The 23,976-nt window shown below is 37.5% G+C and overlaps 3 protein-coding genes across 6 annotated transcripts; 2 read left to right on the top strand and 1 right to left on the bottom strand.

Moving 5' to 3' along the window:
- The first annotated feature begins 1,780 nt into the window (after positions 1–1,780).
- LOC149947374 (uncharacterized) lies at positions 1,781–12,358 on the top strand. Of its 4 annotated transcripts, none has more exons than XM_090171418.1 (3): positions 1,781–2,163; positions 5,959–6,255; positions 11,600–12,358. In XM_090171418.1, the coding sequence occupies exons 2-3, from the start codon at positions 5,979–5,981 to the stop codon at positions 11,809–11,811; spliced, it is 489 nt and encodes a 162-aa protein (XP_090027544.1). In that variant the 5' UTR covers positions 1,781–2,163; positions 5,959–5,978; the 3' UTR covers positions 11,812–12,358. The 4 variants fall into 4 exon arrangements, with proteins under 4 accessions (XP_090027544.1, XP_090027542.1, XP_090027543.1 ...); XM_090171416.1 differs by lacking the exons at positions 1,781–2,163; positions 11,600–12,358 and adding exons at positions 5,400–5,891; positions 6,943–9,585; XM_090171417.1 differs by lacking the exons at positions 1,781–2,163; positions 11,600–12,358 and adding exons at positions 5,590–5,891; positions 10,206–10,631.
- Positions 12,359–13,827: 1,469 nt separating this feature from the next.
- Ubc6 (ubiquitin conjugating enzyme 6) lies at positions 13,828–15,428 on the top strand. The gene is made up of 5 exons (XM_090171366.1): positions 13,828–13,997; positions 14,448–14,528; positions 14,590–14,705; positions 14,766–14,854; positions 14,912–15,428. Exons 1-5 carry the CDS (start codon positions 13,954–13,956, stop codon positions 15,074–15,076), a joined length of 495 nt encoding a protein of 164 aa, XP_090027492.1. The 5' UTR covers positions 13,828–13,953; the 3' UTR covers positions 15,077–15,428.
- A 2,664-nt stretch (positions 15,429–18,092) lies between these two features.
- Ufsp2 (UFM1 specific peptidase 2) lies at positions 18,093–21,040 on the bottom strand. Its single transcript, XM_090172751.1, has 13 exons — positions 20,853–21,040; positions 20,492–20,719; positions 20,224–20,434; positions 19,944–20,158; positions 19,791–19,881; positions 19,578–19,729; positions 19,411–19,513; positions 19,188–19,334; positions 18,948–19,126; positions 18,789–18,887; positions 18,629–18,731; positions 18,445–18,569; positions 18,093–18,377 (listed from the first exon to the last, which is right to left on the bottom strand). The coding sequence occupies exons 1-13, from the start codon at positions 20,901–20,903 to the stop codon at positions 18,291–18,293; spliced, it is 1,791 nt and encodes a 596-aa protein (XP_090028877.1). The 5' UTR covers positions 20,904–21,040; the 3' UTR covers positions 18,093–18,290.
- Positions 21,041–23,976: the final 2,936 nt, after the last annotated feature.

Raw genomic sequence — 23,976 nt, 5'->3', positions numbered from 1 at the left:
ATGATGCACACGGCTACCTTTTGTCATTTGCGGAATGGCCAGAACTCTCCGTACCTGTCTGTCTGTCTAGGCGAGACCTCGTCGTCGCCCATCGACGTACGGCCCCTATCCCAAATCGATACAAGAACAAGGTGAAAATGTTTCGCTACGGCCTATTGTCGTTTCAAACTGATAAAAGAAATTGAAATAAGAAGAAAATAGTAGCCCTTATCTTAGTTTTATTATCTTAGTACGACCGCGGCCTGCAAGCCGAACTAACTATAAATCCCCCGTATGTTCCCCGCCTACCTAGATTTTTTATTGATCTAACTTTGTACTTTTAAAGTGTTACAAGTTATTCCATCAACCAAGTTTAAAGTTTTCGGAACGATAGGGAGAGAATAATAAAGAAATCACCAAGTATAGATGGAGAAAACTGCTATTCTCTTCTGACCAAACGAAAAGCGTTTATATTCGTGGAATAAGTATATACCGCCATCTATTACCGAAAATTTGGATAAATCAAATTTAATAAATTTTGCGATTGTAATTTCATAATAAAATAACGTAGATTAAAAACAATTTATTATATGAATAGTTTATAAGTTTAACGCTTTAATTTCTAAAAACTATTCAACCAAGTGACATCTAACGGTGGAGCGTAGAGTTATGTTTGAACCACTTTTCGTAAATCAGAATACGACTACCTCGACTAGCTTCTACATTCGCTTCTGTGAATAAATAAAAGAGGCTACGTTATCTACAAAGTCACGTACATATTCTTGTACACAATTATGAAATAAAAAATATAAGCTTTTGTTTGTTGTAGCAGTTACGTATATTATTCAATAAGAAACGATAGATTAATAATGTAATCACTTTAGAAAAAGTCAATTTACGTGTGATAGCATTTTGCACGATTTGCCTAGAAAGTATCGACTGTTAAGAGCTACTAAAATGTTTTTAAATTATTATTCAAAAATAGTACCATTTTAAATAATTGCAAAAAACAAAATACCATTAGATAGAACAATTTTGTACTATTTTATAGCGTTTGAGTAATATTTTTAGAAATTAGGCGATTATAAAGTTTCATCTAAGCAGCAGACACTTCGTAAGTTCGAAAAACCACCGCTGTAGGTCTCTATAATTGAACACAGAAACGTTTATAATAAACAGAAACCATCAACCTCTAGATCTATGTACACATACATTGATAACAAGAAGGTGTATTATTGCGTACTTCTAAAAAGTATTTTAAATTAACATTACGTTCAAAGCTTAAACTGGAACTAAATAGGCCTATTCACGGGCGTAGTGAAGTGACCCTTTTTCAGGAGGGGGGGCAGTGTGAACTTATACCCAACTGGTCCAACCCTTTAAAGTTCCAAACCGGAAAGGGTTAGAGATAACTTAGAGGCTTAGAGCTTTTCAGAGTTCAAAAAAGCATGCTTTTGGACATTTTGAAAACAATGAAATTTTTATTTCGACAACTCACTAAAACTTGCCAACTCTAAAAAATGTTAGGGGCTCAATTCCCCCTCTTAGCTTTGCCTCTGGATGGATCAATTAAAAAAGGGGAATATTGGAACAACCTCAGTTACTGTTTCATACGAAAAAAACATTTATGTATTGATTCCGAACAGCCGGCGTTTACAAGCTATCCAATGATGATTAGAAACCGGTGACACGTGACAAATTGTAACCAATAGAAAAGCTTTTGGAAGCCGTCCAAAAATTGAGCGCGAACCGATACGATAGTCTCTTCCCCCAAAACTGGTTATAGTGGAAACGTTAGTACGCTAGGCGCAGCCGCAAATACTCGCTTCAGCTTAGCAACAGCGTTCAAAAGGATTCGAAGGAAAGTGAAAATAGGGGGAAAGCGCGTTGCTCTGTTTGGAATATTTCAGAACGTTGGAAAATTTTGCTTCGAGAAGAAAGCTAGAACGAACGTTCTTCCTAAATTTAATTTTTCGCGGTTTTATTTTAGGACAAAACTACGACCCGTAACCGAGTCATAGACCCCGTAGGAAGTCCTTCAATTTTCCTTTGACTCAATAGTTAACTCTCGCTTAGCTAGAGCTTAGACGTAGAAAAAACCGCGCGAAACACTACGTCGGTACTCTGTAACAAAGTCCTAGCTGCCATTCATTGTTTCTCCGCTTTTTGACGCATTCATCGAAGGTAAATATGGCTACTTTATCCCAAATAGTATTAGTTTTCGTATATATCAGTTTCGTTTAATCGTTTTCGCGTTTAAAGTTGTAGTCTCAAGTAGAAGTACCCAACCAGCTGGTTCTGATAATTTACTGTTAGTGTTTAGTTGTACATTCGTTTGAAAGGGCGGTTATCGGTCAAGGTACCTCGTTATTTCCTTAATAAATTTTAAATTTCCCGCCAATTGTGTTTCTCTTTTAATTCGTTAGAACTACTTCTAAGCCTTGGAAAACATGTTTCCTTTGTTAATTATTGCAACCGGTACGCTTGGTTTCCGTAACTAAACGATGAATTAAATATAAAGTATAAGTGACAACCAAGTAGTAAGCACGTTATTTATTAGTTACACCACGAATATTAGAAACTTCAGTTACTTTAAGGGTTTTATCATGTACATTGTATGGCAAATGTATTCCTCTAACTCAAAGCGGGAAAGAACTTAATTTAAAGAATAAAACTAAATTAGGGGAAAGTAGGTCCTCTATAGTTAAGTAATTACTTTTTTTTGGTAGAGGACGTAATGAAAAAGATTACGGTAACATTTTCCGTAAACGTCCGTAGGCGGTTGTGCAAGTACCGGCGTTTTCATATTTTGAAACTTTCCAGAATATAGCGAAAGGGGGAGGAAAAAATTAACCGGTAGTGGTTCTAATGAAGAACTCGGGGAAAAGATAAGTTAGCCCACCCATTTTTTTTATCTGTTACCCAAGAGTACGGCACCCCCGTTCCGTCTTCCTTGGCCGGCGCGCGCAGGATTGCGTAAGTCTTGAAAGTACCTCTACCGCGTCCTGGCTTCCCCTAGATTTAAGCCGTTGACCTGGTGGGGAGGTCCATTTACGATTTCCAGGTGGAATAGGGGGAGCCACACGCCTGCTCGCGCGGGACCCTTTTTGGCGGTAATACAAAGCAGCGTCACGTGCGACGACCTTTTTATTTTTGATCACTGGCACATGACACTTGGACCGACTTCCTAACAGGAAGTGAATGCGAGTGAATTGTTCGAAGATTAGCCCCTGATTGTCGCGCGTCCTTCTTCGCCTTATCGAAACGGATTTCGCGCCACGATTACAGCCAAAGTGGAAATTTACAGCTTCGTTGAGTTGCAGTAGATTACCTAACACTATAGGAGTTCAAGTCTTCCTCTAATTCTGTTTTGAAACGCGTGTAAGCTATCCCAAAAAATACAATTGGATCTCTTAATATACTAGGAGTACTCATTCCCGTTAATGTTATCACTTTAGCTTAAACACAGCATCCCACACAAGGAGAACGCAGCTAGCCTTTAAACACGGGGCTTCCACATTTGATATCTAAAATTTCCCTCTTGCGAAAATTTCGTTAAATGAAAAATCCCGTTTTTGACTTGGAAATTCCCATTTTTTATCCCTCGGATTTTAATACTAATTTATATATATGTTCATTTTAATTCGGAAAATTATTCCAAATTTAAGGTTTTATTTATTACAAAATTACTTAAATTGGAACAATTTGGCAAAAATATATCCGCAAATGTTGCAAATGGATATTTAGATCATGACTTTCATTACTATCAAAATGACCAGCATTTTAGGAACGTTTTACAAATAGTTTTTACATCTGTGACTCATAACTTGTCCATTGACTAAATATACTATTATAGTAGACTAAAACAGGCAATGTTATCAGAAAAGCTAAAAATTCCCTTTCTTCGCCCTTCAAAGAACACTTCTCCCTCATTTTCCCTCGCTTTTGCCAGTTCCCTCTTAAAAATTGCATGATTCCCTTTCTGCGTTTTGGAAGGTTGAAAAATTCCCCGCATGTGGAAGCACTGTTTAAACACGCTAACGCAGTGATGTGTACAAATTTCATTGGACGAACCTTTACGCTGAACGTTTTACGGAAAGGGGGAAGACAATTTTCGAATTTTTTCCCTTCCGACGGCACTAAAGCGTCTAGCCTATGAAAACCGTAAGCAAGAAAATGCACGACTTTTGACGGGTGGCGTTCTCCTTGTGTGGGGTGCTGTTTGTTTAGGGAACTGATGAAAATGACGTAAACGCGAACGTCTACGTTGGAAGGTCTGGGAGAGACGTAGTCATTCGCTGACTGTCTAATAGCATTCAATCGTCGAGATAGATGAAGCAACAATTTCTTTTCCTCTTCCGTATCTTCTTTCGTTGCACGAAGTAGCGGCGCCTTTCTCAACTTTGGCACGTACGAAGGTTTTACGCGCCGAAACTGATCTTCAGAGATATCATAAAAAGAGATTGTAGCTCTGGTGCTCTTAGGTCATAATTATAATTTAGTCTAATAGTACATACGATTACGCGTCTTCTTTAATAAGGACTGAGATTGGACCAAGGCATAGCGGTTAAAAACGTGACATATAAGCGTATTTCTAGGAACCTTTGTGACGTATAAAATTAAAATTTAAGAAGGTTTGATAGGCCTGTTGCTAAGTCACTTTTTTCACTTAAAATCACTTTTTTTTTTATTCTGTCATTAAGTAATTTTTTTGAAAATTAGTCGCTTTTTTAGGATTTTTGCGTTTTTAATATTATTTGTCTTTAAAATCACTTCTAAACTATTTAAAAACCAAACTGAAATTAACTCTTTGATTTAGCGGAAAAAATATTTTTGAAAATTCCGCCAGTTACTAACTCTGTAGTTCGTTCATTTTGGCGCTGCAGCGGCGTTTGGAAGGAGCTTAAGCATTTGAACAAGGAGGATAGGAAGGGAGGCGAAGTAGGAGGGATGAACGCGCCAGCATCCTTGTAAGAAGCTTAGCGCGCGCTCGGTGGGAAAATTTCGGAAAAATGGCGGCAAGATTGCGGCCGCTACGCTACGTTTTGCCGCCATTTTTCCGAAATTTTCCCCGCCGAGTTCGCGCTAAACTTCTTACAAGGATGCTGGCGCGTTCATCCCTCCTACTTCGCCTCCCTTCCTATCCTCCTTGATTTGAATACGTCTGCTTGTCTGTTCGAGCGCCAACGCATTTTTTTTACTTGTAAAACCTTGGTTTTTCTTCTTTTTTAGTTACTTTTCAGTCACTATTTTTAAAATTGTTAGTCACTTAAATCACTAAATTTTTATGTGACTCAGCAACAGGCGCCTGGAAGTACGTTTTGGGAACCAGTGATTTACCATACCGATCTGATTGGCTTTTAAAGGCCGACTACATAGCTATTCGGTTTACTCTGTCTTAAACTGGAAGCTAGCTGCTTGCATAGCACGTGTCTTGAAGCGAGCCAGCTTCCAGACGGAGTAAACCGAAAAACTATTTAAAGGGTGTAGCATAGATCCGATCCAACGCCGCCGTCGCCGATACATTTTGTCTTCGCCGCCGAAATTTTTAGTTTTCTTTCGTAATTTTTTTTAAACATTAAGGAATTTTAAATTGAAATTTTCAAAAAGGGGGAGACATTTTTTTCCCCTTCAGGCCGGGTATTTTTGGCCAAACGCCGCCGCCGACCGAAATTACATCTGCGCTATGCTCTAGTGGAGCATACTGTTAGAGTGGATTCGGAGTAACGCCACAATTAATCTAACGCGTTCTTGATTTTACCTGGAACTTCCTGGTCGAAAATAACCCTCCCGATTATTGCGTATGCAACGACCACCCCCGCCCGGCTACGAGAGAGATTCTGTAACCTACATTTTCCAAATTCGCGAAACGAGTTTTTCTAAAGGGCTCTACATTTTCCAAATTCGCGGGGGTAATTTCATTTTTGTTAACAAAATGATAATGCTCGTATAATGATATACTGTTATTGTTTTCCGCAGTGAAACGCGCAATCCTAACCATGGCTTACGTCCAACCTTCGCTGTTCAATCCGGCCGGTTTCACCATGATGAATATCAACTGCCGGCAAGCTGCCCAAAATCAAGATATTCAAATGGTGGGATCGGTCAATCACGTGGCCGACGGCGCCAATGCTTGGCCCCAACGCAAACAGCAGAATGGCCCGCAAATAAGCGACCTTCACGGGGCCACCGCATTCACGAACGGACGCAAAAGAAGTCGCGAAAATATCGAATGCGAGGAGATGAAGAAAGCCAAGACCACCGATTGCAATCACGGTAAGCCTTTGTCCAAAGGTCGCCCGATTCTATTTCACTTTTCGGGACGCGCGATAATATTTAAAAAAAATCTATTGTTAGGGACTAATTTCCCATAATTACTAACTTGTCTACTAACCGGTATGTTAAGAAAACATCTTGGTTGTCCAATGGTACAAAACTTTATTGAATCGAGCGGTCATCAGTCTTGTCGAAAAACCCCGTACAATAATTGACGTTAAATGTAATTTGATATCGTTGCGAAATATACTTAACCTCTCTAAATTGCTACGGTCAGAAATTTATTTAGCTTGTAGAAAGTGTCGGCCCTTTTACTGAACTAGGTCTACCATACTGGCGGAGAAGTTCGGCATTCGCGGTCCCGGACAAACACGCCCCTTAGCTCGAAAGCATCAATGTACGGTAGAAGCTACGACCGTTCAGGATACCATTTCGGTGAAACGAAGGTTAAAGCCACCATTGGCGTAAAAGTCGCGGGGTGATAATTAAGAGTCCCCGTTTGAGGGCACCAGCGAAAGGGAGATCAGGTCGCCGGGTCGTTCACACGAAAAATCATTTCGCGTTATTTAAAAAACGGGAGTTAATTGGTGAAATAACCGGGTTACGTAGTAGGGCCGCGGAGGAATACAACAAGCGCGTACGGTAGAGTATTATTTGTAAAAGCCACAAATCCCGTTTATCTTTCAGACGAGGATGGTTTCGTAAAGAACGTAAACCAGAATAGCGGTACCGTCGGCCCTTCCCAACAGCCGCCACTTGGGAGCGTTTGCCCGGCGGCCTGGTTAGCCTACCAAGGCACGCCTGCCACGTACGGCATTGATCAATTGCACGACGTTCACTCGCGAAACCACGCTACCCGCTGGATAACCGAATTTCTATTATAACAATTGTACCCCTATTTGGACGAAATTATATAGTTGCGAAAAATTTCTGACATCGTAAGATTATAATTTACAGCTCACTTTTATCCACTTATTCTGACGTTAAATCTACGTACGTCACACGTGTCAGTTTAGTAGGGTTGGCTGCGGACACTCGCAACGTATTTTACAAATCCTTGAATACCTTAAAGGGAATATAACCTCTGCTATTTCTGTCGCCCTCCGAGGGTTCCAATATTGTCCGCTACCTCCCATGGCTTTTCACACCTGTGGCGCTGATAATCGCTGATTGTGAAGGGAATAAAGGAAATTTATGGGGTCTTCCATAAAGAATGCGTTGGAGGTTCTATTCCCTTTAAAGGGAATATAACCTTCAAAGCTATCTTTATGGAAGACCCCTTCAATTTTTGAAATTACCCTGTACAGTGGCGCCAAACATTTTTAAAGCCAAAGGAAAGAGCGGCCAAAGCTGCAAGCGTTGGTGTTCGACACCAAATACCTGAGGTTATATTCCCTTTAAAGACGCTTGCTCCCAAACTGAACGGCTTCCTAAGTCTTGTCAAAATTTTTATAAATTAAAATTACCAACGATGGTTTTGGAAGGTAACTGAACAAATTTTGGTAGCTCGGAATGCTGCTGGGTAACTTGGTAACTGCTAAGAAACTTTGCCCCTTAGCTATGTATTCGCAATATACTATTACTAAAATGTTCATGGATGTAAATGTCTAATTTAAGTTAAACTTATTACAAACCTGAATTTTCGACGTACAGCTTTAAGCCTAGGCCAGTGTCATTTTAATCTTAAGACGTTAGCCCTCGCGGCGTTTTTACCCTAACCATGGATTAATTAAAACTAAAGGATGCTTGTAAAAAAACAAATATCCTGTGCCCTCGCCACCTAGCGGTGTCCTGCTGAAGATCGGAAATGTAATTTCTATCCATGGGGCTAACAAACCAGCTTGTCCAATACGAAATTTAAGAAATTTATAGATGGCGCTACAAGCTCATATCCGGTGCCCCTGGATAAAGAGGGAACCAACTAAAAAAAGGCCTAACGCGAACTCTGCCTTGAGATGTTAGCCAGTGAAATGTCCTTTTAGATAATTAATCCAAAAAACCAGCATTTAAGTAGGTACGGTGTCTAAAAGTTTTGCAAAGTGTTCGGTGTTTGGATATGTTCCGAGTTACCCGTAACAACCATTATTAAACAGTTAAAAACCAGCTACTCGTAGTAGTTAAATTCAAATTTCCATCTATTCCACTTCGATTTGATTTTCGCGCGAAAGTTGAACGACACTATCGCCATCTGTTTTAGTTCGTTCGAAACGGAATATGATGTTCTTTTCCCAAATGATCTCATTTGTTTTATTTGAATTAAAGTACCAAGTATTAAAATTTCAAATATTTCAAAAAGCGGCTTTTGAATGTACTTTTGAGGGGGAGGGGGAAATATGGGTTGAATTTCTAAGGAATTCTTTAAAGGGGATATAACCAATATTGGCCGCTTTTGATATTTACTCGTTGGAGGTTCTTATTCCCTTTATATACATTTTTGCCGTCTTCGTTTGACAGTTGGTCCAAAGCAATCTCCCGGGTGTTATTGATCTCGCTTTCAAAGCCTATATGAAAAATTATTGTATTTAAATACAAATAAAATCGCTTATAAAATATTTTAAAAATGTTCAATATTTTTTGTACGAGACAATTTGCAGGTGTTTTTCTTCACATACCAGTATTTAAGACAAAGCTCGCGTGTAGAATAATATTATTTAAAACTGTAACTGTCTATCGAGCAGACGACATAATAGCGCTTACGCGGCGACGTCACGCTTTCTCCAAAATGGCGGCCATGGTCTACGTTCTCTCTGTAAAGTGGGGAAAATCATTAATTAACCTCATTTTATTTAACTTTATCTTTATTCATTAGTTGGAAATTAAAGTTTTAGCAGGGAGGGCCGCGATGTGGGTTAAATTATAATAATTTATGGTAATTAGACGGGAAATCGTCCGCGTAGTCAATTAAGAAAGGAAACCGGAATTTTTACGCTCAATCGTAAGAAACTTTTACAACAAAAACCATGGCCGAAGAAAAAAGGTTGAGAACGAGTAAAGAGCCTAGCAATTCTTGAAACATATCAACCTTTTTTGGTGCATCTTCTAAATCTATGTTTTAGCTGTAGACGCGCTAGGCTTAAGCGATACCTTGAAAAAGCTTACGCGCGTGCTAACAATTATTTTATTCACCCGACTTTCTCTCTAGTCGATTCACGGAGAAGCATTTCATGTTTGTACAAGTATTCGAGCAAACGACAAAATCCGGCACTTGGCGATCAATGTCCCGTTAATATGTAGTGGAATGAATTTAGCGAAAGTTTTTGTCGTCTGCTCTTAGAACTAAAGAGTATATGCGCCACTAGGGCGATGCGATGAATAACTAAGCCTTTTCTTTCTCAGGTGTATTTTTCACCGTCTCTTTAATTTGATTGGAGCTCTAGCCCCACTTGTTCTAGGGGAGCAGAGTGCCTATTGGCCGAAAAGGGTGTGATGGCCCAGGGAACAGGATTTAAAAAAGGAAAAATTCTGGTTTTTGAGGTGATCAGAGGTCTAAATGTCAAGTTCATTAAAACGATTTTATAATTAAATTATACGCAATACAAGTTACGTGTGAATATATCTTAAGGCGCCCGTTCATTTCGGTACAAAGTACGTCAGTTTACCAGGCGAATGGGACGCTTACACCGACCAATTTAAGATTTCAAGTTTCGCCTTCAACTTCTATCATTTTCATGTTTTTTTTAAATGCCATCAAAAAACTATTTTTTATTTTGAGTTTTTTCGGAAAATTAGGATTAACTTAAATTTGCTTAATTTTTTTTATTTACAACTCTCATAAAATAAGTTTGTGGACAAGGCTGAAGTTAATTTCGCTAATCTGCTAAATATTAAAATTACTTTTGGCAAAAGTGACATCTAGTATATTTCCTAGTAAGAATTGGCGCAATTTTAAGCGGAAACTTTTTTCGGAGTTTCCTTAGAAATTAAAAACATACATCTTGCTATTTTTACAGAGGCCGATGCCAAGAAACCCGAAATTACTTTAAAACGAAAAGCGCAAGACGTGTTGGGGGCCAAACCCACGACGAAATCGAGCCAGGAAGATAAATATTTATACAGGCAACTCAATTGGAATACCCATGGCGAAGGCTATCATTGCTCCTATTTCTAAATATTTCTCGCGAGCGTCGCTTCGCGTATTTCGTAACTGGCTCGACAAATTCCTATTTTTACACTACCGCGAAACGTTGCGAAAAGGAGACGCGGTCGCCATCTATGGGAGACAATCGAAACTATTCTTCCATCATTACGTTATCGTTGCGCGTTATTTGTACGGCACCTTTCACTTTGTCCACAAACAAATCATTTTGCATTCCATTAAAGGGCATTTACTTCGTTCATGTATCATTTCGTCGAATAAACATTGTTGATTTAAAAAATATCGCTTACGATTTTTCAGATTCGCAATATAGAAAAAGAGGGTAGTCTGGTTAGAGAAGTTAGTTCATTTCATCATAGTTCAACGGCACTGACTACTTCCAACTAATCCTGAGAAAACTTATCCGCGCTAGGAATGTTCCTCCATCTAATTTAGTTGATATTAATCTAACGTTTTCACATGACAGGGCGGATTTTGCGTGTCTTAAAGGACCACACTGTCATTTAAAAAAATGGGTTAAAATCAAATAGCTCCCGTTCCGTATTTCGTGGTAGCAAATCTGGCCATCATATATTGTGGGATTTGTAACGGAGCTTCAGCGGAAAACTTTGAGGATGGACTTTGCGAGATGCTATTTTTTTGTCTTTAGCTTAAAGGTACTCTCACGACGCGATGTAGCATCCAAAAATATTTCCTAGAGCAACAATTTATCTCCGAAATTACACGACTTTTCTGTTATTATACTATATAAAATCAATACTGCATTTATTTATACTTAAGGAGAAGGACTATGTTGAAACGATCCACTGGCATCATGGTCCCACGACACGAGAAGGGGCGTCAAGCAAACCAATAAAATACCGGGCGTATTTAATTTATTTAGGGGGATGGAACTTACTGTTGAGAGTGAGGTGGGTTTGGAGCGGCCCTAAAAATACTCAAACATAGTCATTTCCCCCAAGTATAAATTAATACATGATTGATAAAATATAAATAATTAACAATAAACAGTGCCGTTAAACTAAAATATCCATTTTATTTTTTCGCTTTTGGGGCCCATAAATCGAACTAAACTGTATTATAATAATTATATGATGAATATCGGAAAATCTTAGCTTTAAATGAAAGTCAGTTCTTTTCGAAGCCGTTTTAAGGCCTATTCACGAAACTTTTGCGTCCTAACCCTTTTCTCTTTCAGGATGAAACGTTTCTAAGAGTCACGATTGACATAAGAATTTCTATTTTCAGCTGTAGGCTACGAGCACGTGTTTATGAACCAAATACACGGCGGGGCGTATGGCCAAGCCAATGTCTTCCAACAACAGCACGGACTCGTAAGCCACAACCCGACGTCTTGTTTCCCGTCAAGCTTCGTCGAACACCAGTCGTTGATGTACGCCGAAAGGCACTACGACGGCTCGTTACTGGCCGCGTTGGTCGCCGAAGCTCATGGATGTTAAATTTTCTCTTTTCTGACGAATTTCTTATTTTTTTAAATAAGCCAAGCGGGCTTAAACGTTTCAAACTGTTGTAAGGAAATTATATGTAAGCTAATTTCCCCTTGGTGTATATTTTTACCTTAAGTTATAAACATCACCCACTGAAAGTTCAAGTTAGATGTTCAGTCCACACGTTTAAGTTGAAAATATTGAGAAAGTAACGCTTAGTTAGCCTTTAGAAATCAATAGCGAGCATTTTAAAACCGCATCAGACCTTTTGTAAATATTTACTGTTACGAATATTCGCGATTTATGACACGTTATGAAAAAAAATTAATATGGAAGAGTTTTTGGTATACGACACTGTTTGGGATATATATATTTTTCGGTAGAGTAGCTAGTCAGTGTGTTTAGGATGCTCTGTATGTATTGAATACATAATGTTCCTAGTTTTTAATTAAGCTTGATAGGAACATCGAAACTTTAGTTTATGGTACTTAAGAAATGGACTAACCAGTTAAATTTGTATTTATGAAAGAATGTCATAATAAAATTTAAGGAAGTTGCACTTTCGCTTTATTTTTGTTGAAATCGAGGAAATAAATGTTTTGAGGAATAAAACAAAACCACTATTTTAAACTATCCTACACAATTACGTAAAAATTTATTTCGGGATCGTGGGGTAGTATTTGGTACAGTTTGTTTTAAATATAGGTTTCGTCGTAATTCAATAAAGCTGACCAAGTTGGACTCGGCGAGAGAAATAATAACGAATTTTACATAATCCGTCGTAAGTATGCCACTGCATAACATCTCTGTAGAAAACGTTTCAATGAGACTGTGCTTGTGGGCTGTAAATGGTATATTTCTTATATTTATGAAACGTCAAAAAGCAAACTAAAAAAGGCCAACGGGTATTGAGTAGAACTTGGTTTCTTAAAACGACTTATGTGGCACTTCAAAGGGGTGGATTAATTAATTCGGGAACGTTGATGACGCGTATTTCGTCACGAGTTAGACTTTAAGCGATTTACTTCATATTCATTGAACAATGTTAAAAGAAAAACGCTTCTTGGTATGATTATGTTAGACATAGTAACATTAGCCCTATTCATCGATTATGGCCACTGAGAAGCAGGATGGAGCCAGTGGCGGATTAGCAAGTAGGCTAATTATTAATTGTAGTTTATCCGCAACCGGATGGAACTCACTATTTATATTAATGGGGAATTATGATAGAGCACGATAACGGAAAGTAAGGCCCTGGAGTACTTGGTATGCCACCAGCTAATTCCAACTAACATGTTACCAAATATTGTGTTTAGACTTACGCAGAACGAAATTCCTCGAGAGGAGAGTACAGCAACTAACCGGACAAGAGTGTTCAACAAAAAAGGTGAGCCACAAGTCAATAAATAAATCTTGAATCGGCGTTCAATAGGCAAAGTTAAAAACCAACAGGGCGGAGCTAGTGCGTACTTCATTCCAGCAGGCCTCAAAGCTACGCTAGATTTTTCTTATCCATAAACAAGGCGTAAATACGTTTTTAGTAGTAGTATACGCTAAAACTTTTTTTCTAGAAAATACGTTTTTAGTAGTAGTATACGCTAAAACTTTTTTTCTAGAAAATACGTTTCTAGCTAGTAGGGGAACCCATGCTGGACAACCTCTCCCTAGGTAATGAAATTTTCTCAATTGTGTGCCCCAGTTACCCAAAATGTATTTTTGACATGAATTAAGATGAAAGACAAGGGTGCCTGAAAATCACTATGCACTCCAGTCTTTACAATACAGTCTACTGTTAGCCAGCACAGTGACTTGGCAAATTTTGGTATAATGACATTTCCATATCGTCCTTTTAAGAAAAATTTTTTAATTTTTACGTTTCATGAAAAACTTGGTTTATTTACTTTTGATATAACTGCGTGAAGGCTGTGGTTTAAAATTAATATCAATAATCCTTGGCTTACGTAATAATATGAACGTCACCAATAGCCTTTTCCGAAACGGCCTACGTCATCGACGAACACTGAACACAGACACGAGCGAGAGGAAAAAAATTATTATTCGTTCATTTATTTTATCAGCGTCAACGTTTAACTCGAATTTTTCTATTTTCCGTAGAATCTATTGTTTACGTATCTTTCATTAAAATTTTTAAGAATGTCCACTCCTGCTAGAAGACGTCTAATGAGAGATTTTAAAAGGTAATAAATAACCATTAATTTTAGTTTAACTTTGGGGTGAACGTGAACTGAAATTCCAGAATAAGGCTTAGAAATGGAGCCAGGGAAAGAAGGAAATAAAATTGAGCCTTGGTTTTGTCTTTAAGAAATTTGGTTTCAATGAAAACTAATCCAATGTTTTTGGAAATTACACTCCTATCAGATCAATAAAATCACAGGGCATATAATCAGAAAATTTCCCAATCCCTTTCAGTTTTGACATTTTAAAATAACTTCTTGGGAGGGGTTTAAAACTTCTATTTGTAAATATGTTTACAAAAATAGATGTAACCTTGAAATATGAATTAATTTTATTTCTAGTTTGGTGATCCATAATTAAAATGCTATACATTATGATGTATCAAATAATAATAGAACATAGTCATAAAGCAAAAATTTTAGTTTTGATAATAATTTGAATCTTTCTTGAAGATTGCAAGAGGATCCACCAGCAGGAGTTAGTGGTGCACCTACTGATAATAATATAATGATCTGGAATGCAGTCATTTTTGGGTAAGTCTTAAACCGTGGTGTAAACAATTGCATGGATGTGACTAATAGCTGTATTCTCTAGCCCTCATGACACGCCATTTGAAGATGGAACATTTAAATTAACATTAGAATTTACAGAAGAATACCCTAACAAACCACCTACGGTTAGGTTTGTTTCAAAGATGTTTCACCCCAATGGTATAGTACTTAATATTAATTCTATGGTAAAACTCGTTAAACATCATTTGTATATTTCAGTTTACGCAGATGGAAGTATCTGTCTTGATATTTTACAAAATCGCTGGAGTCCAACTTATGATGTATCAGCTATATTAACCTCTATACAGGTATTTGGTGTTTTTTATTTAAACTTAATCAGTTTATAATTTTTTTTTCCTTTTCAGTCCCTCTTAGATGAACCTAACCCTAACAGTCCAGCGAATAGCTTGGCAGCGCAACTCTATCAAGAAAATAGGCGAGAATATGAAAAACGCGTAGCAGCTATAGTAGAACAAAGTTGGCTGAATTTCAATGACGAAGAAGAAAAAGAAACAAAGAAAGAATCTTAAGGATCATGTGCGTGGAGATATAAACTCTTATCGCTTGTAAAATACGAACATTAAACAAAAAATAACTATACTTTTTGTCCCTACATAAGCCGGTTACAGTGCTGTTACAAAATTTATCCCTTCTTTCTCACCCAAAATTTTCATTGTCCTTCCCCTCTTAAAAGCTTTTTCTTTCATAAAGATTTTAAAAATATTTATCAGTTGGTTCAAAGAAAAAGTTTCTTAGTTTGTTTTAAGTTTAACTTCTGACTTAATTTAAATTAAGTTGAATTAAGCGAAGTGATATCTTCCTAATTGGAGGAAGATATTGGCGTACTGTATATTTTGTTTGAATAAATTTAAATTCTTTGAATCAACTATTTTCCTCTCCTAGATTAATATTCTAGTTAATAAGTCAAATTATTTACGTAAACACCATTCTAATGGCGTTATCCATAGTAATTTAAAATACCTGAAATTCATGGTAAATTATTACAGCCTAATTAAAACGCATAATTTTGAAAATGAATTTTCTAATTGGATGAGGTTTTGTATATCTTGTAATTTAAGTGATTTTTAATCATGGATTTATCACTATTAATTTAGCTCTGTAGTCGCATTATTTTATAGATCTTAAGGTTTGTTAAATCACCTAATAAAGAAATAGCGAGTGTGCATAAAAACAATTTCGTGTGCTATAGCCACAACTGTTGAATGAGATTTAAGTTAAACTAAAAATGGTTTTTAAGTAATTAAAATACGTAACTAACAACTAGCTTTGAAAAAGACTAAGAAATTTGATACACTTTTAAAAGTAGCCACAATTATTTTGTGATTATATTCTTTTTCAATGTGAAAAAATTGATTTTTTTCAAATGTATCATAATAACGTGGGTAAATAAAAATACGTTTGATGTAAAATTTACATAAAAACCTTGCATAATTCCTGTATAATATTTACAGTACCTTAATATTATTGTTATAAAATATTGAAGGCCTAGCATTATTTCTGTTACACTAGTAATTTGGAAAAAATCTGCACTTTTAATTTTGAAACATAAAGTAGTCAAGAAGAAACCACCCTTAATATCTGATATATCATAAAAGGTTTTTTATTGTTTAAAATCATAGAGATAGAAAATAAGAAAAAACATTACCTGCCAATGTTTAACCAAGGCCTGTGTAATTTTTACACACTCCATGTCTCAAGTTCTCAACTTTACCCCATGAAGAAAAATGTTAAAAAGTCTTTGCATAAATAATGGTAGACGTAATCGTTGGCCTATAAAATAAGCCAATTTTAAATGTTACTTTAGCATGTATCAACTTTACCACCTATGTGCAAGAAAAACAAGTAGACCGCAGTCTTTAAACACGCTAACTCAGTGTTGTGTACAAATGTCATTGGACGAACCTTTACGCTGAACGTTTTACGGAAAGGGGGAAAACAATTTCCGAATTTTCCTCTTCCGACGGCAGCAGGTGCTTAAGCGTTTAACCAATGAAAAATGTACACAAGAAAAAGCACGACTTTTGACGGAGTGCGTTCTCCTTCTCTGGGGCACTGTGTTTGTTGCTCCTAGCTGACCACATAAATAATTACTTTGAGTAAAAAGGCTAATGGGGTGGAAAAGTTCTGTTACATTACACCACTTTTTACGGATTCCTCTATGATTACAAAAACGTGTTTTCAAAAATAGTACATGCGCTGTAGTATCGTATTCGAGAAGAGCATACCGGAAGTGGGCGTGGCTCCAAAACGTTATGGCTTAACCATAGAAATCTCATAGGTAACTAGAATGCTGCCGTGTAACTGGCAAATGGGCCAAATGCCGTGGCAGACGATAGCCAGATCTCAGCCAATCAGAGCTCAAAGAGTGGTTCTGCCAAGAATTTAATGTCACCAGAGAGAATGACGTCACCTATCTCCCGCTATAGTAGCGGATCCAAGGAGGATTATTATCCTCCTTGGCGGAACCACTCTACGGCCTCTCATTGGCTGAAGGTTCAAGGCCAACTGGCGTCAAGCTCGGCCGTAGGCGGCAGCATTCTAGTTACCTATGAGATTTCTATGGGCTTAACAAACAGGGCTAGACATAAGGCACTAATCACGGCATTTGACTACTAAAATTAATCGAAATTTGGGGGCTCACTAGTCAATTTGATTAGTGAAAATTTACCCAAATATTTATATAAAGGGCGTATCATAAATTCATCATTCCCATGTTATTAAAAAAAATCTGATTGATTAAGGTTACTTAACTCAAGTGATAATAAACTCCTAATTTAATTCTGACGGGTAAAGCAATATTTAGGCTGTCCTGGTTTTTATCTCCCCCCCCCCCCTAGTCCGTGACTACTAAAATAAATTAAGATAGGAGGTCAGGCTAACTACTAAAAAATATATCCTTATATCCAACCCTGTTAATAACATGTAGGAAAAGGTGGAGCTAATCGGTAGAATACTCGACTCTACGATTGTTAAGTGTTCACCTACCCCTCCTCAGACTATGATACTAGAGATCTTAAAGAGGGATATGCAGCCTCTCTTAGACAGCGTTGCCAGACGTACAATAATTATAGTACACTTCAATAATTTCGAGCTAATTTTAGTTACGTACGATATTTTCTATGGCGTACTATATAGTACGTATTTTTCAATAATTCAGCTTGTGTGTACTATAATGGACGATAATTTTTTAATTGGCTGAAAACCAGTTAAAACTGCAACTTTTAAACATAAGTTTTTAATCAGTCGAACTTAGTGTTATAAAAATTTGGATTTCACAAGGTTAACGGCACTAATTCACACACAATGCAAATCTACCGCCAGTTTTCAGGCAAACGATAATATTTTCTGAGATTGATATTTTTTTTACTCTGGTACGGTAATTTGAGTTTCCGGAACTGGTAACGCTGCCTCTTTATAGCACTGTAAAGTACCAGTGGGAAATATATAACCAACGGAATCACATTATCCACTACGGTTGCACATCCCTTTAAAATAATTAGTTAAATTCCAAAGAAAATGATAAATTAGTTACATTAATTTATTCAATAAACTTTCTCATATAAAAAGGTAAAGGAAAAGATTAAACAAATTGCAACACACCAGTATACCATTTTTATCTTTATATTAAAAATAAATTCCATTGAAGGAAAGGGAATTATTTATCGTTGCAATATGATAAAAATATTTTTTTCTTCTCAGCTGCGACAATTTTCATACCCTAATTTAAAACTCATTTAGTCTCTGAGGCAAACACAAGTTGTAAAAGGCAGTTTTGTCCCAAAAATCACTGTTTTTCCATCCACACCATCCCTAATAAGAAAAACGTTTTCATTAAAAAGAAAAAATACTGGCTTTTTGACATAAGTAAATTAAGTACCTTATTTTGAATAACAGTTAAATCTTCAGCACCGGTATAATGCGGGTCCAATATCAGAAATCTAATGTTTCCATTCAATTCATTATATTCTACACCTAATATCGTATGAGCTAGAACCCCGCCTCCTGTAAACAAAACATTAATAATTAATATACTCTTCATGCGTATGACTATATTAATTTACCAATCATAATTGGAGTTCCTTGTGTCTGAAAGTGGTTTAATAGTTCACGGCCCTTGGATGCTAGCTCTGCACCAGAGCTAACAAACATAATTTTTGATGTCACCTGTAAAGAATTTAGTTTCAATTTCAATTTCAAGATAAAATCTGTTTTTCAACTAACCCCAATCCATTCGCTTAGAACAAAATTAACTTCTTGAGATCCTATCCACTGCCTAGATCCGACAAATGTTTTAGGTTTATCTCCCAGATCAACTAATGTCTGAATAAGAAAATATTTTTAGAAATTAAACTTATTTTAAGAATAACTTAAATAATTAACCTGTTGTATTTCTTTGTGAGATGGAACGTGTTTGTCAGTATAGCCTTGATGTCTGTACCAAGAAACTATAGTTTGAAGTGAACGATAAGCGCAACCCCAACCATTATCGTCAATTCTGTCTTGCATGTAGTGGTGATATGTATAAGTACCAGTTACAACTGCAACGTGACTATTAGGTTCTATTAGAAAATATATCGTTAGCACAATATAATAATCATTTTTTTAACAAAAAATAATAACCATTGCACGTTGATAACCCAACATGAGTGTTTCGTAAATATCCATTCTTTGGCATATCATTTCTAAATTCAAATTTGTTAAGCTTTCTTAGCAATGGCCTATTAGTTGGCAGCATTAGGTTATTGTGAAGCGATTTGCGATATTTTACTAGATTAAATATACATTATAACTATATGTTAACAGTAATTTTGGAAAATTTCAATCCATAGACAAAAACAATTACTTAAATCTTTGTCATTTAAGTCCAAAGGATAAATTACTGTTACAGGATGGGCACATTCTTCTGGCCAAAAGTGAAACGTTTCGCAAGAGAGTATTTTAAGACCCTAGATCATTAAATTGAAAATTATGACAAAGTGAAAAATTGTTTGATATTAAATGAAACTAAACCTTTTTAAATGTTATTAATGTGTTGGCTATTGCAATTATCTGCAATAAGAATGCATCTAAGAGCACTTGGTAAGCTGTGCTTACAGGATCGTCAAATCTGGCTAAGCCAATGGCATCAATTTCCATTGGAATCTTAATGCTTGTAAAGTTATCTGTAAAAAATTTTTAATTTTGATGCCCACTAAATTTTGTTTTATAAATCAAAATACATACTTCTTTGATAATCTATGATTGGGGCATGATTTTCACTTTCTTCTAAAGAAATGTTCGTAGCTTTCATAACTAAATCAAAATTCACAGAATCCTATCGAATATTTCATTTATCAATAATAAATTAAGTACATATCTCATTAATTTGCCATTTACTCTATCTTTCAATTCAAGTTTTTTTCGTTTTGATTTTGATCTTTGATCATCATTTTCCAACTCGCTAAATTTTGCAAGGTCACTAACTACACTACTACTTTCGTAATCTTTGATTAATAAACGGTTGGAGTTTTTCAGACGAAATGAGATTTTCCCCTGGTTTGCAAAATGCTTTAATTTCTCAATAGCATTGTCTAAGTTTGTTTGAAAATCATCTAAATTTGAAAAAAAAATTGTTTTATTTCCTTCAATGTTACTTTATATGAAATGTCTTAATTACCATGATTTGGTGATGCTTCAAATGTTAATGGAATAAAACCCTTGGCTCTGAGAATTACACAACATGAGACTATATCATTGTCATCTCTAACTTCAATGGCTGGGTTATATATAACACCATAATCAACGGAATAAGTTACGGCATTTACAGAAGCATTTTCTTTATCTCCTCGAACAATTAGCACAACTGCTAAAAGTTTATCACTCGATTTCTGTAAGAATTTGGTTTTGAAAACTATGTTTATGATTTTGGAATAATTAGAAACTACCTCCCACTGTGATTTTAGAATGGAATCGCAGAGTTCAATCGCTTCCTTATCAGTGGTATTGCTATTACTAACGTAACAAAAAGCTCCAATCGGAGACAAGCCCGTGGGGATTTGACTTGTCTCATAAACACAACCAATGCACGCTGCTTCTCCATCACTGTGCCACCCAACCACTACACCTGAATCTTTGAAATCTGTATCTTCATTTGGTGTAAAATCTATAAGTTTCTATATGAAACATATTTTATGATCGTTAACATGAACGTAAAATATTACCCCATCATCCCGCCTGTTATCTCAATTCCATATGGGAAATTTAGGGAAACATGAATTTTTAAATAAAATTTTAACCAAGGCTTACTTGTTTTAGACTGGAGGACAAACAAATCACTGATAATTTATCCGTATTCATAATTATCTACGCCCGGAACTAGTAAACTCATTAACTTAAGAAAGTAGAGCCGATAAATATGTTTACTTCTATCAATCTAATGCCCACATGAGAAAAGCCAGATTCTTCCCCATCATCAGAAATCACGCTAGAAAATGACAATTGTTATAATAACGTGAAGCGACATCTATTGAATTTTTTTTAATTTCATTTTTCTACAGGGACATCGCTCTTCTCCCAAATCTGGAAAAAAATCAACGAAATATTGGTACTTGGTCGGTTAGTCTGGTATCTAGACTTCAACAAGGTGCTCCGTTGCTCCCTCCGGAACCAAGGTTTTTAAAAATCGTGCATGCACTACTGCTCCGGAACAATTGGGGTTCCGAAAAGGTTTCGCTTCTGCAGCCAACTGCGCTCTGGCCTCCAATAAGCATTGCCTAGCGTTGTTCCTGAATCTCAAAGACGCATTCGGGAGTGTCCACCATCGCGTGCTCCGCTACAAACTCCAAAATTTTGACCTGGAGGGCAACCTGTTGCTGCGGTGGGTGGAAAACATTTTGGCAGATCGCACTTCTCGCGTCAACGGCCATTTTCCCACTCCGAAGAGGATTCCATCAGGGCAGCGCCTTTAGCCCCATCCTATTCAGTGTCATGCTGGATGGGATTCCTCCATCCCGTACTGGGATTTTTTTCGCCCGACCCGGCGTTCCTCGAACAAAATCTATAAAGACGGCACTGAATACTACTCGCCCTCTTAATTTACGGTTCGCCTGGTCTACATCTATAGCCTGGCTACGGCCCTGCTGGGGAGTATTTTTAGGACTATGCAAGTCGCTCTGGACAGGATCACCGACTACGCCGAAAATTGGGGACTACATTTTCCCCCTCTCAAGCGCAATTTCATGACATTCTCTTGATACACCGACTTTCCAACGGCCCTCACTCTCACACTGGGACGTAAGCCACTCACTAAATTAAGGTGTTCACCTACAGGTACCTAGGTGGATTTTTGGAGACCGTCTTTCTTGGTTTCCCCATATCGAGGACCTTTCCTCCTCTTTGATGAAAAGATTAAACCTCCTGCGGGTGGTTTCGGGTACCCAATGGGGTGCAGGTCGTAAGGTTCTGCGGCTTCTGTATACCCACACTCCAGACTAGATTACTCTAGTCCCCTTTCCACGTCGGCGACAGCTTGTTCCCTCAAGAAACTGGATACATTTCCACATGCACATGCAGCCCTTCGAGTGATCCTTGGGACTCCACCACCTTCTCCTATTAGTTGAATGGAGGTCGAAGCGACAATTTCGCCCTAAAGCGACATGAGAGACTATATGGATCTAATCACACTTGCGCGGCGGTTCAGGCCCGCAATCTTAATTGCCTCTTCCACGTTACTAGTCGCCACCTCATCACTGCGGCGAGCCCACCATGGACCCCCCCGTCGGCCACCATCATCTCACCAGCCCTAAAGATGGAAGGGAAGCCTGTTCCTAGCTCTCAAGTCATTATGTATCGCAAATTCACGCCTCTTCATAGATTTCACTTGGGTTCGACGGATTCCTGTTCTCGGTGTGGTTACGTTCTTTTCGTTTTCCCCGCAAATCGTGCGGAACTGGCTTGTCTTCTGCGTGCGCTTTCAACTCGGGCACTCTACTGGCTACACTTGTTGGCGCCCTCTGTGCGGTGCACTCCGGATTTCAAGATGTCGTTACGGCCGTTAGTGCCACTTTGCGCAAAGCCATAAGGACTTGACAATAACTCATCTTTTTTTTGTACCACTAAGATTTTAATTTCGGGAGACGGGGGAAGTTTAATTTATGCAAACATTTTCATGAGAGGAGGGCGTTACACTCGGAGACCAACCGAAATTTGTTATACTTTGTGTTGCTAAATTACTTTCGAGCTTCAGCAGATAGTTGTTTTCCAATTGGTCAGTGGCAGCGATAAAATAATTGACCGATTTATTTCGGAATTTATAGAAAGGACAATTACTATTAAAGGTAATGTGAACTTTCTTATTTATGGTGTATGAACAAATTTAAAATTTCTGCCACCAGGATTAACAGAAGCTAGGGAATATAACCTGCAAAGCAATCTTTATGGAAGACCCCTTCAATTTTTCAAATTACCATGTACAGTGGCGCCAAACATTTTTAAAGCCAAAGGCAAGAGCGGCCAGAGCTGCAAACGTTGGTGTTCCACATCAAATACCCGAGGTTATATTCCCTAAATCGAAAAATTAACTGCTGTTGGTTTTCAATTGTTTTCAACGTAACAAGCGCCTAACAATCCCCAGCTTCTTTTAAGCCAAGAATGTATTTAGTTATAATTAGGGATATGTTGATATTATTTTAGCGTTACTCACAATCCCGCTCATGCTCGAAGAATAAGCGTGTTCACCCTAAAACAATCAAATCAGCTAGTTATATCATTGGCTCTAAAAAAACTGCCGTTTTCCGACGCGATTGAAAAAACATTTTTCAGAAAGAATTTCATTTATCCGAAACTGCTCTCAGTAAATTTTACGTGTGACGTCATCTTCCCGACCGAAAGCCTGGGAGAGTGATTCCCGCATGGGATTTACGATGTTTTTGGGATCAGTATTTCGGGGGTTGTGCCGGGACTAGTGTCGTAGTTCTGTAATCCCAAGCGTCTGGGAGGCGGATAATGTGGATTGCCGTGTGAGGACGATCACCAATCCCCAAATAGATGGTCGGAATACGTATGCCACGGGTGTTCCGTCCCTATCCGCAAGTATCCAGGGCCGGATTAACCAATAGGCCGAATAGGCCTGGGCCTAGGGCACCAAGAGGGTTCGAAAAAAATAAAAGTGTAAAACTTTAATCATTTGCTTTTCACAAAATATTTTCCGGAGTAATTTTAGTAAATGCGTCCACCCGTATGAACCAAAAACGTTTGATTGTCACATTCTCTGACGACATACTAAATCTTTAAGCAAAATGAATTTTGATTCCATTTCTCAATTATAAATTGAGGAAGCGCCTAGCTCGCTTCGCTTGCAATTGAAAGGGGACCCCAAAATTAACTAGGGCCAGGGCCCCATAAAGTCTAAATCCGGCCCTGCAAGTATCCC

This window comes from Leiobunum rupestre, chromosome 4 (genome assembly GCF_980474605.1).
Source record: "Leiobunum rupestre chromosome 4, qqLeiRupe1.1.hap1, whole genome shotgun sequence".
NCBI lineage: Eukaryota > Metazoa > Arthropoda > Arachnida > Opiliones > Sclerosomatidae > Leiobunum > Leiobunum rupestre.
The sequence above is the reverse complement of the archived record's forward strand: the minus strand, read 5'-3'. Positions and strand labels throughout refer to the sequence as shown.

Coding starts and splice junctions, on each gene's coding strand:
- Ubc6 (XM_090171366.1), top strand. CDS start 13,954: ATGTCCACTCCTGCTAGAAGACGTCTAATGAGAGATTTTAAAAG. Junction 13,998..14,447: donor CTAATGAGAGATTTTAAAAG/GTAATAAATAAC, acceptor TCTTTCTTGAAG/ATTGCAAGAGGATCCACCAG. Junction 14,855..14,911: donor CTATATTAACCTCTATACAG/GTATTTGGTGTT, acceptor TTTCCTTTTCAG/TCCCTCTTAGATGAACCTAA.
- Ufsp2 (XM_090172751.1), bottom strand. CDS start 20,903: ATGAATACGGATAAATTATCAGTGATTTGTTTGTCCTCCAGTCTAAAA. Junction 18,888..18,947: donor CTCACAAAGAAATACAACAG/GTTAATTATTTA, acceptor TTTCTTATTCAG/ACATTAGTTGATCTGGGAGA. Junction 18,378..18,444: donor TAACTGTTATTCAAAATAAG/GTACTTAATTTA, acceptor TTTTCTTATTAG/GGATGGTGTGGATGGAAAAA.
- LOC149947374 (XM_090171415.1), top strand. CDS start 5,783: ATGCAACGACCACCCCCGCCCGGCTACGAGAGAGATTCTGTAACCTAC. Junction 5,892..5,958: donor CATTTTCCAAATTCGCGGGG/GTAATTTCATTT, acceptor TGTTTTCCGCAG/TGAAACGCGCAATCCTAACC. Junction 6,256..11,599: donor GACCACCGATTGCAATCACG/GTAAGCCTTTGT, acceptor TTCTATTTTCAG/CTGTAGGCTACGAGCACGTG.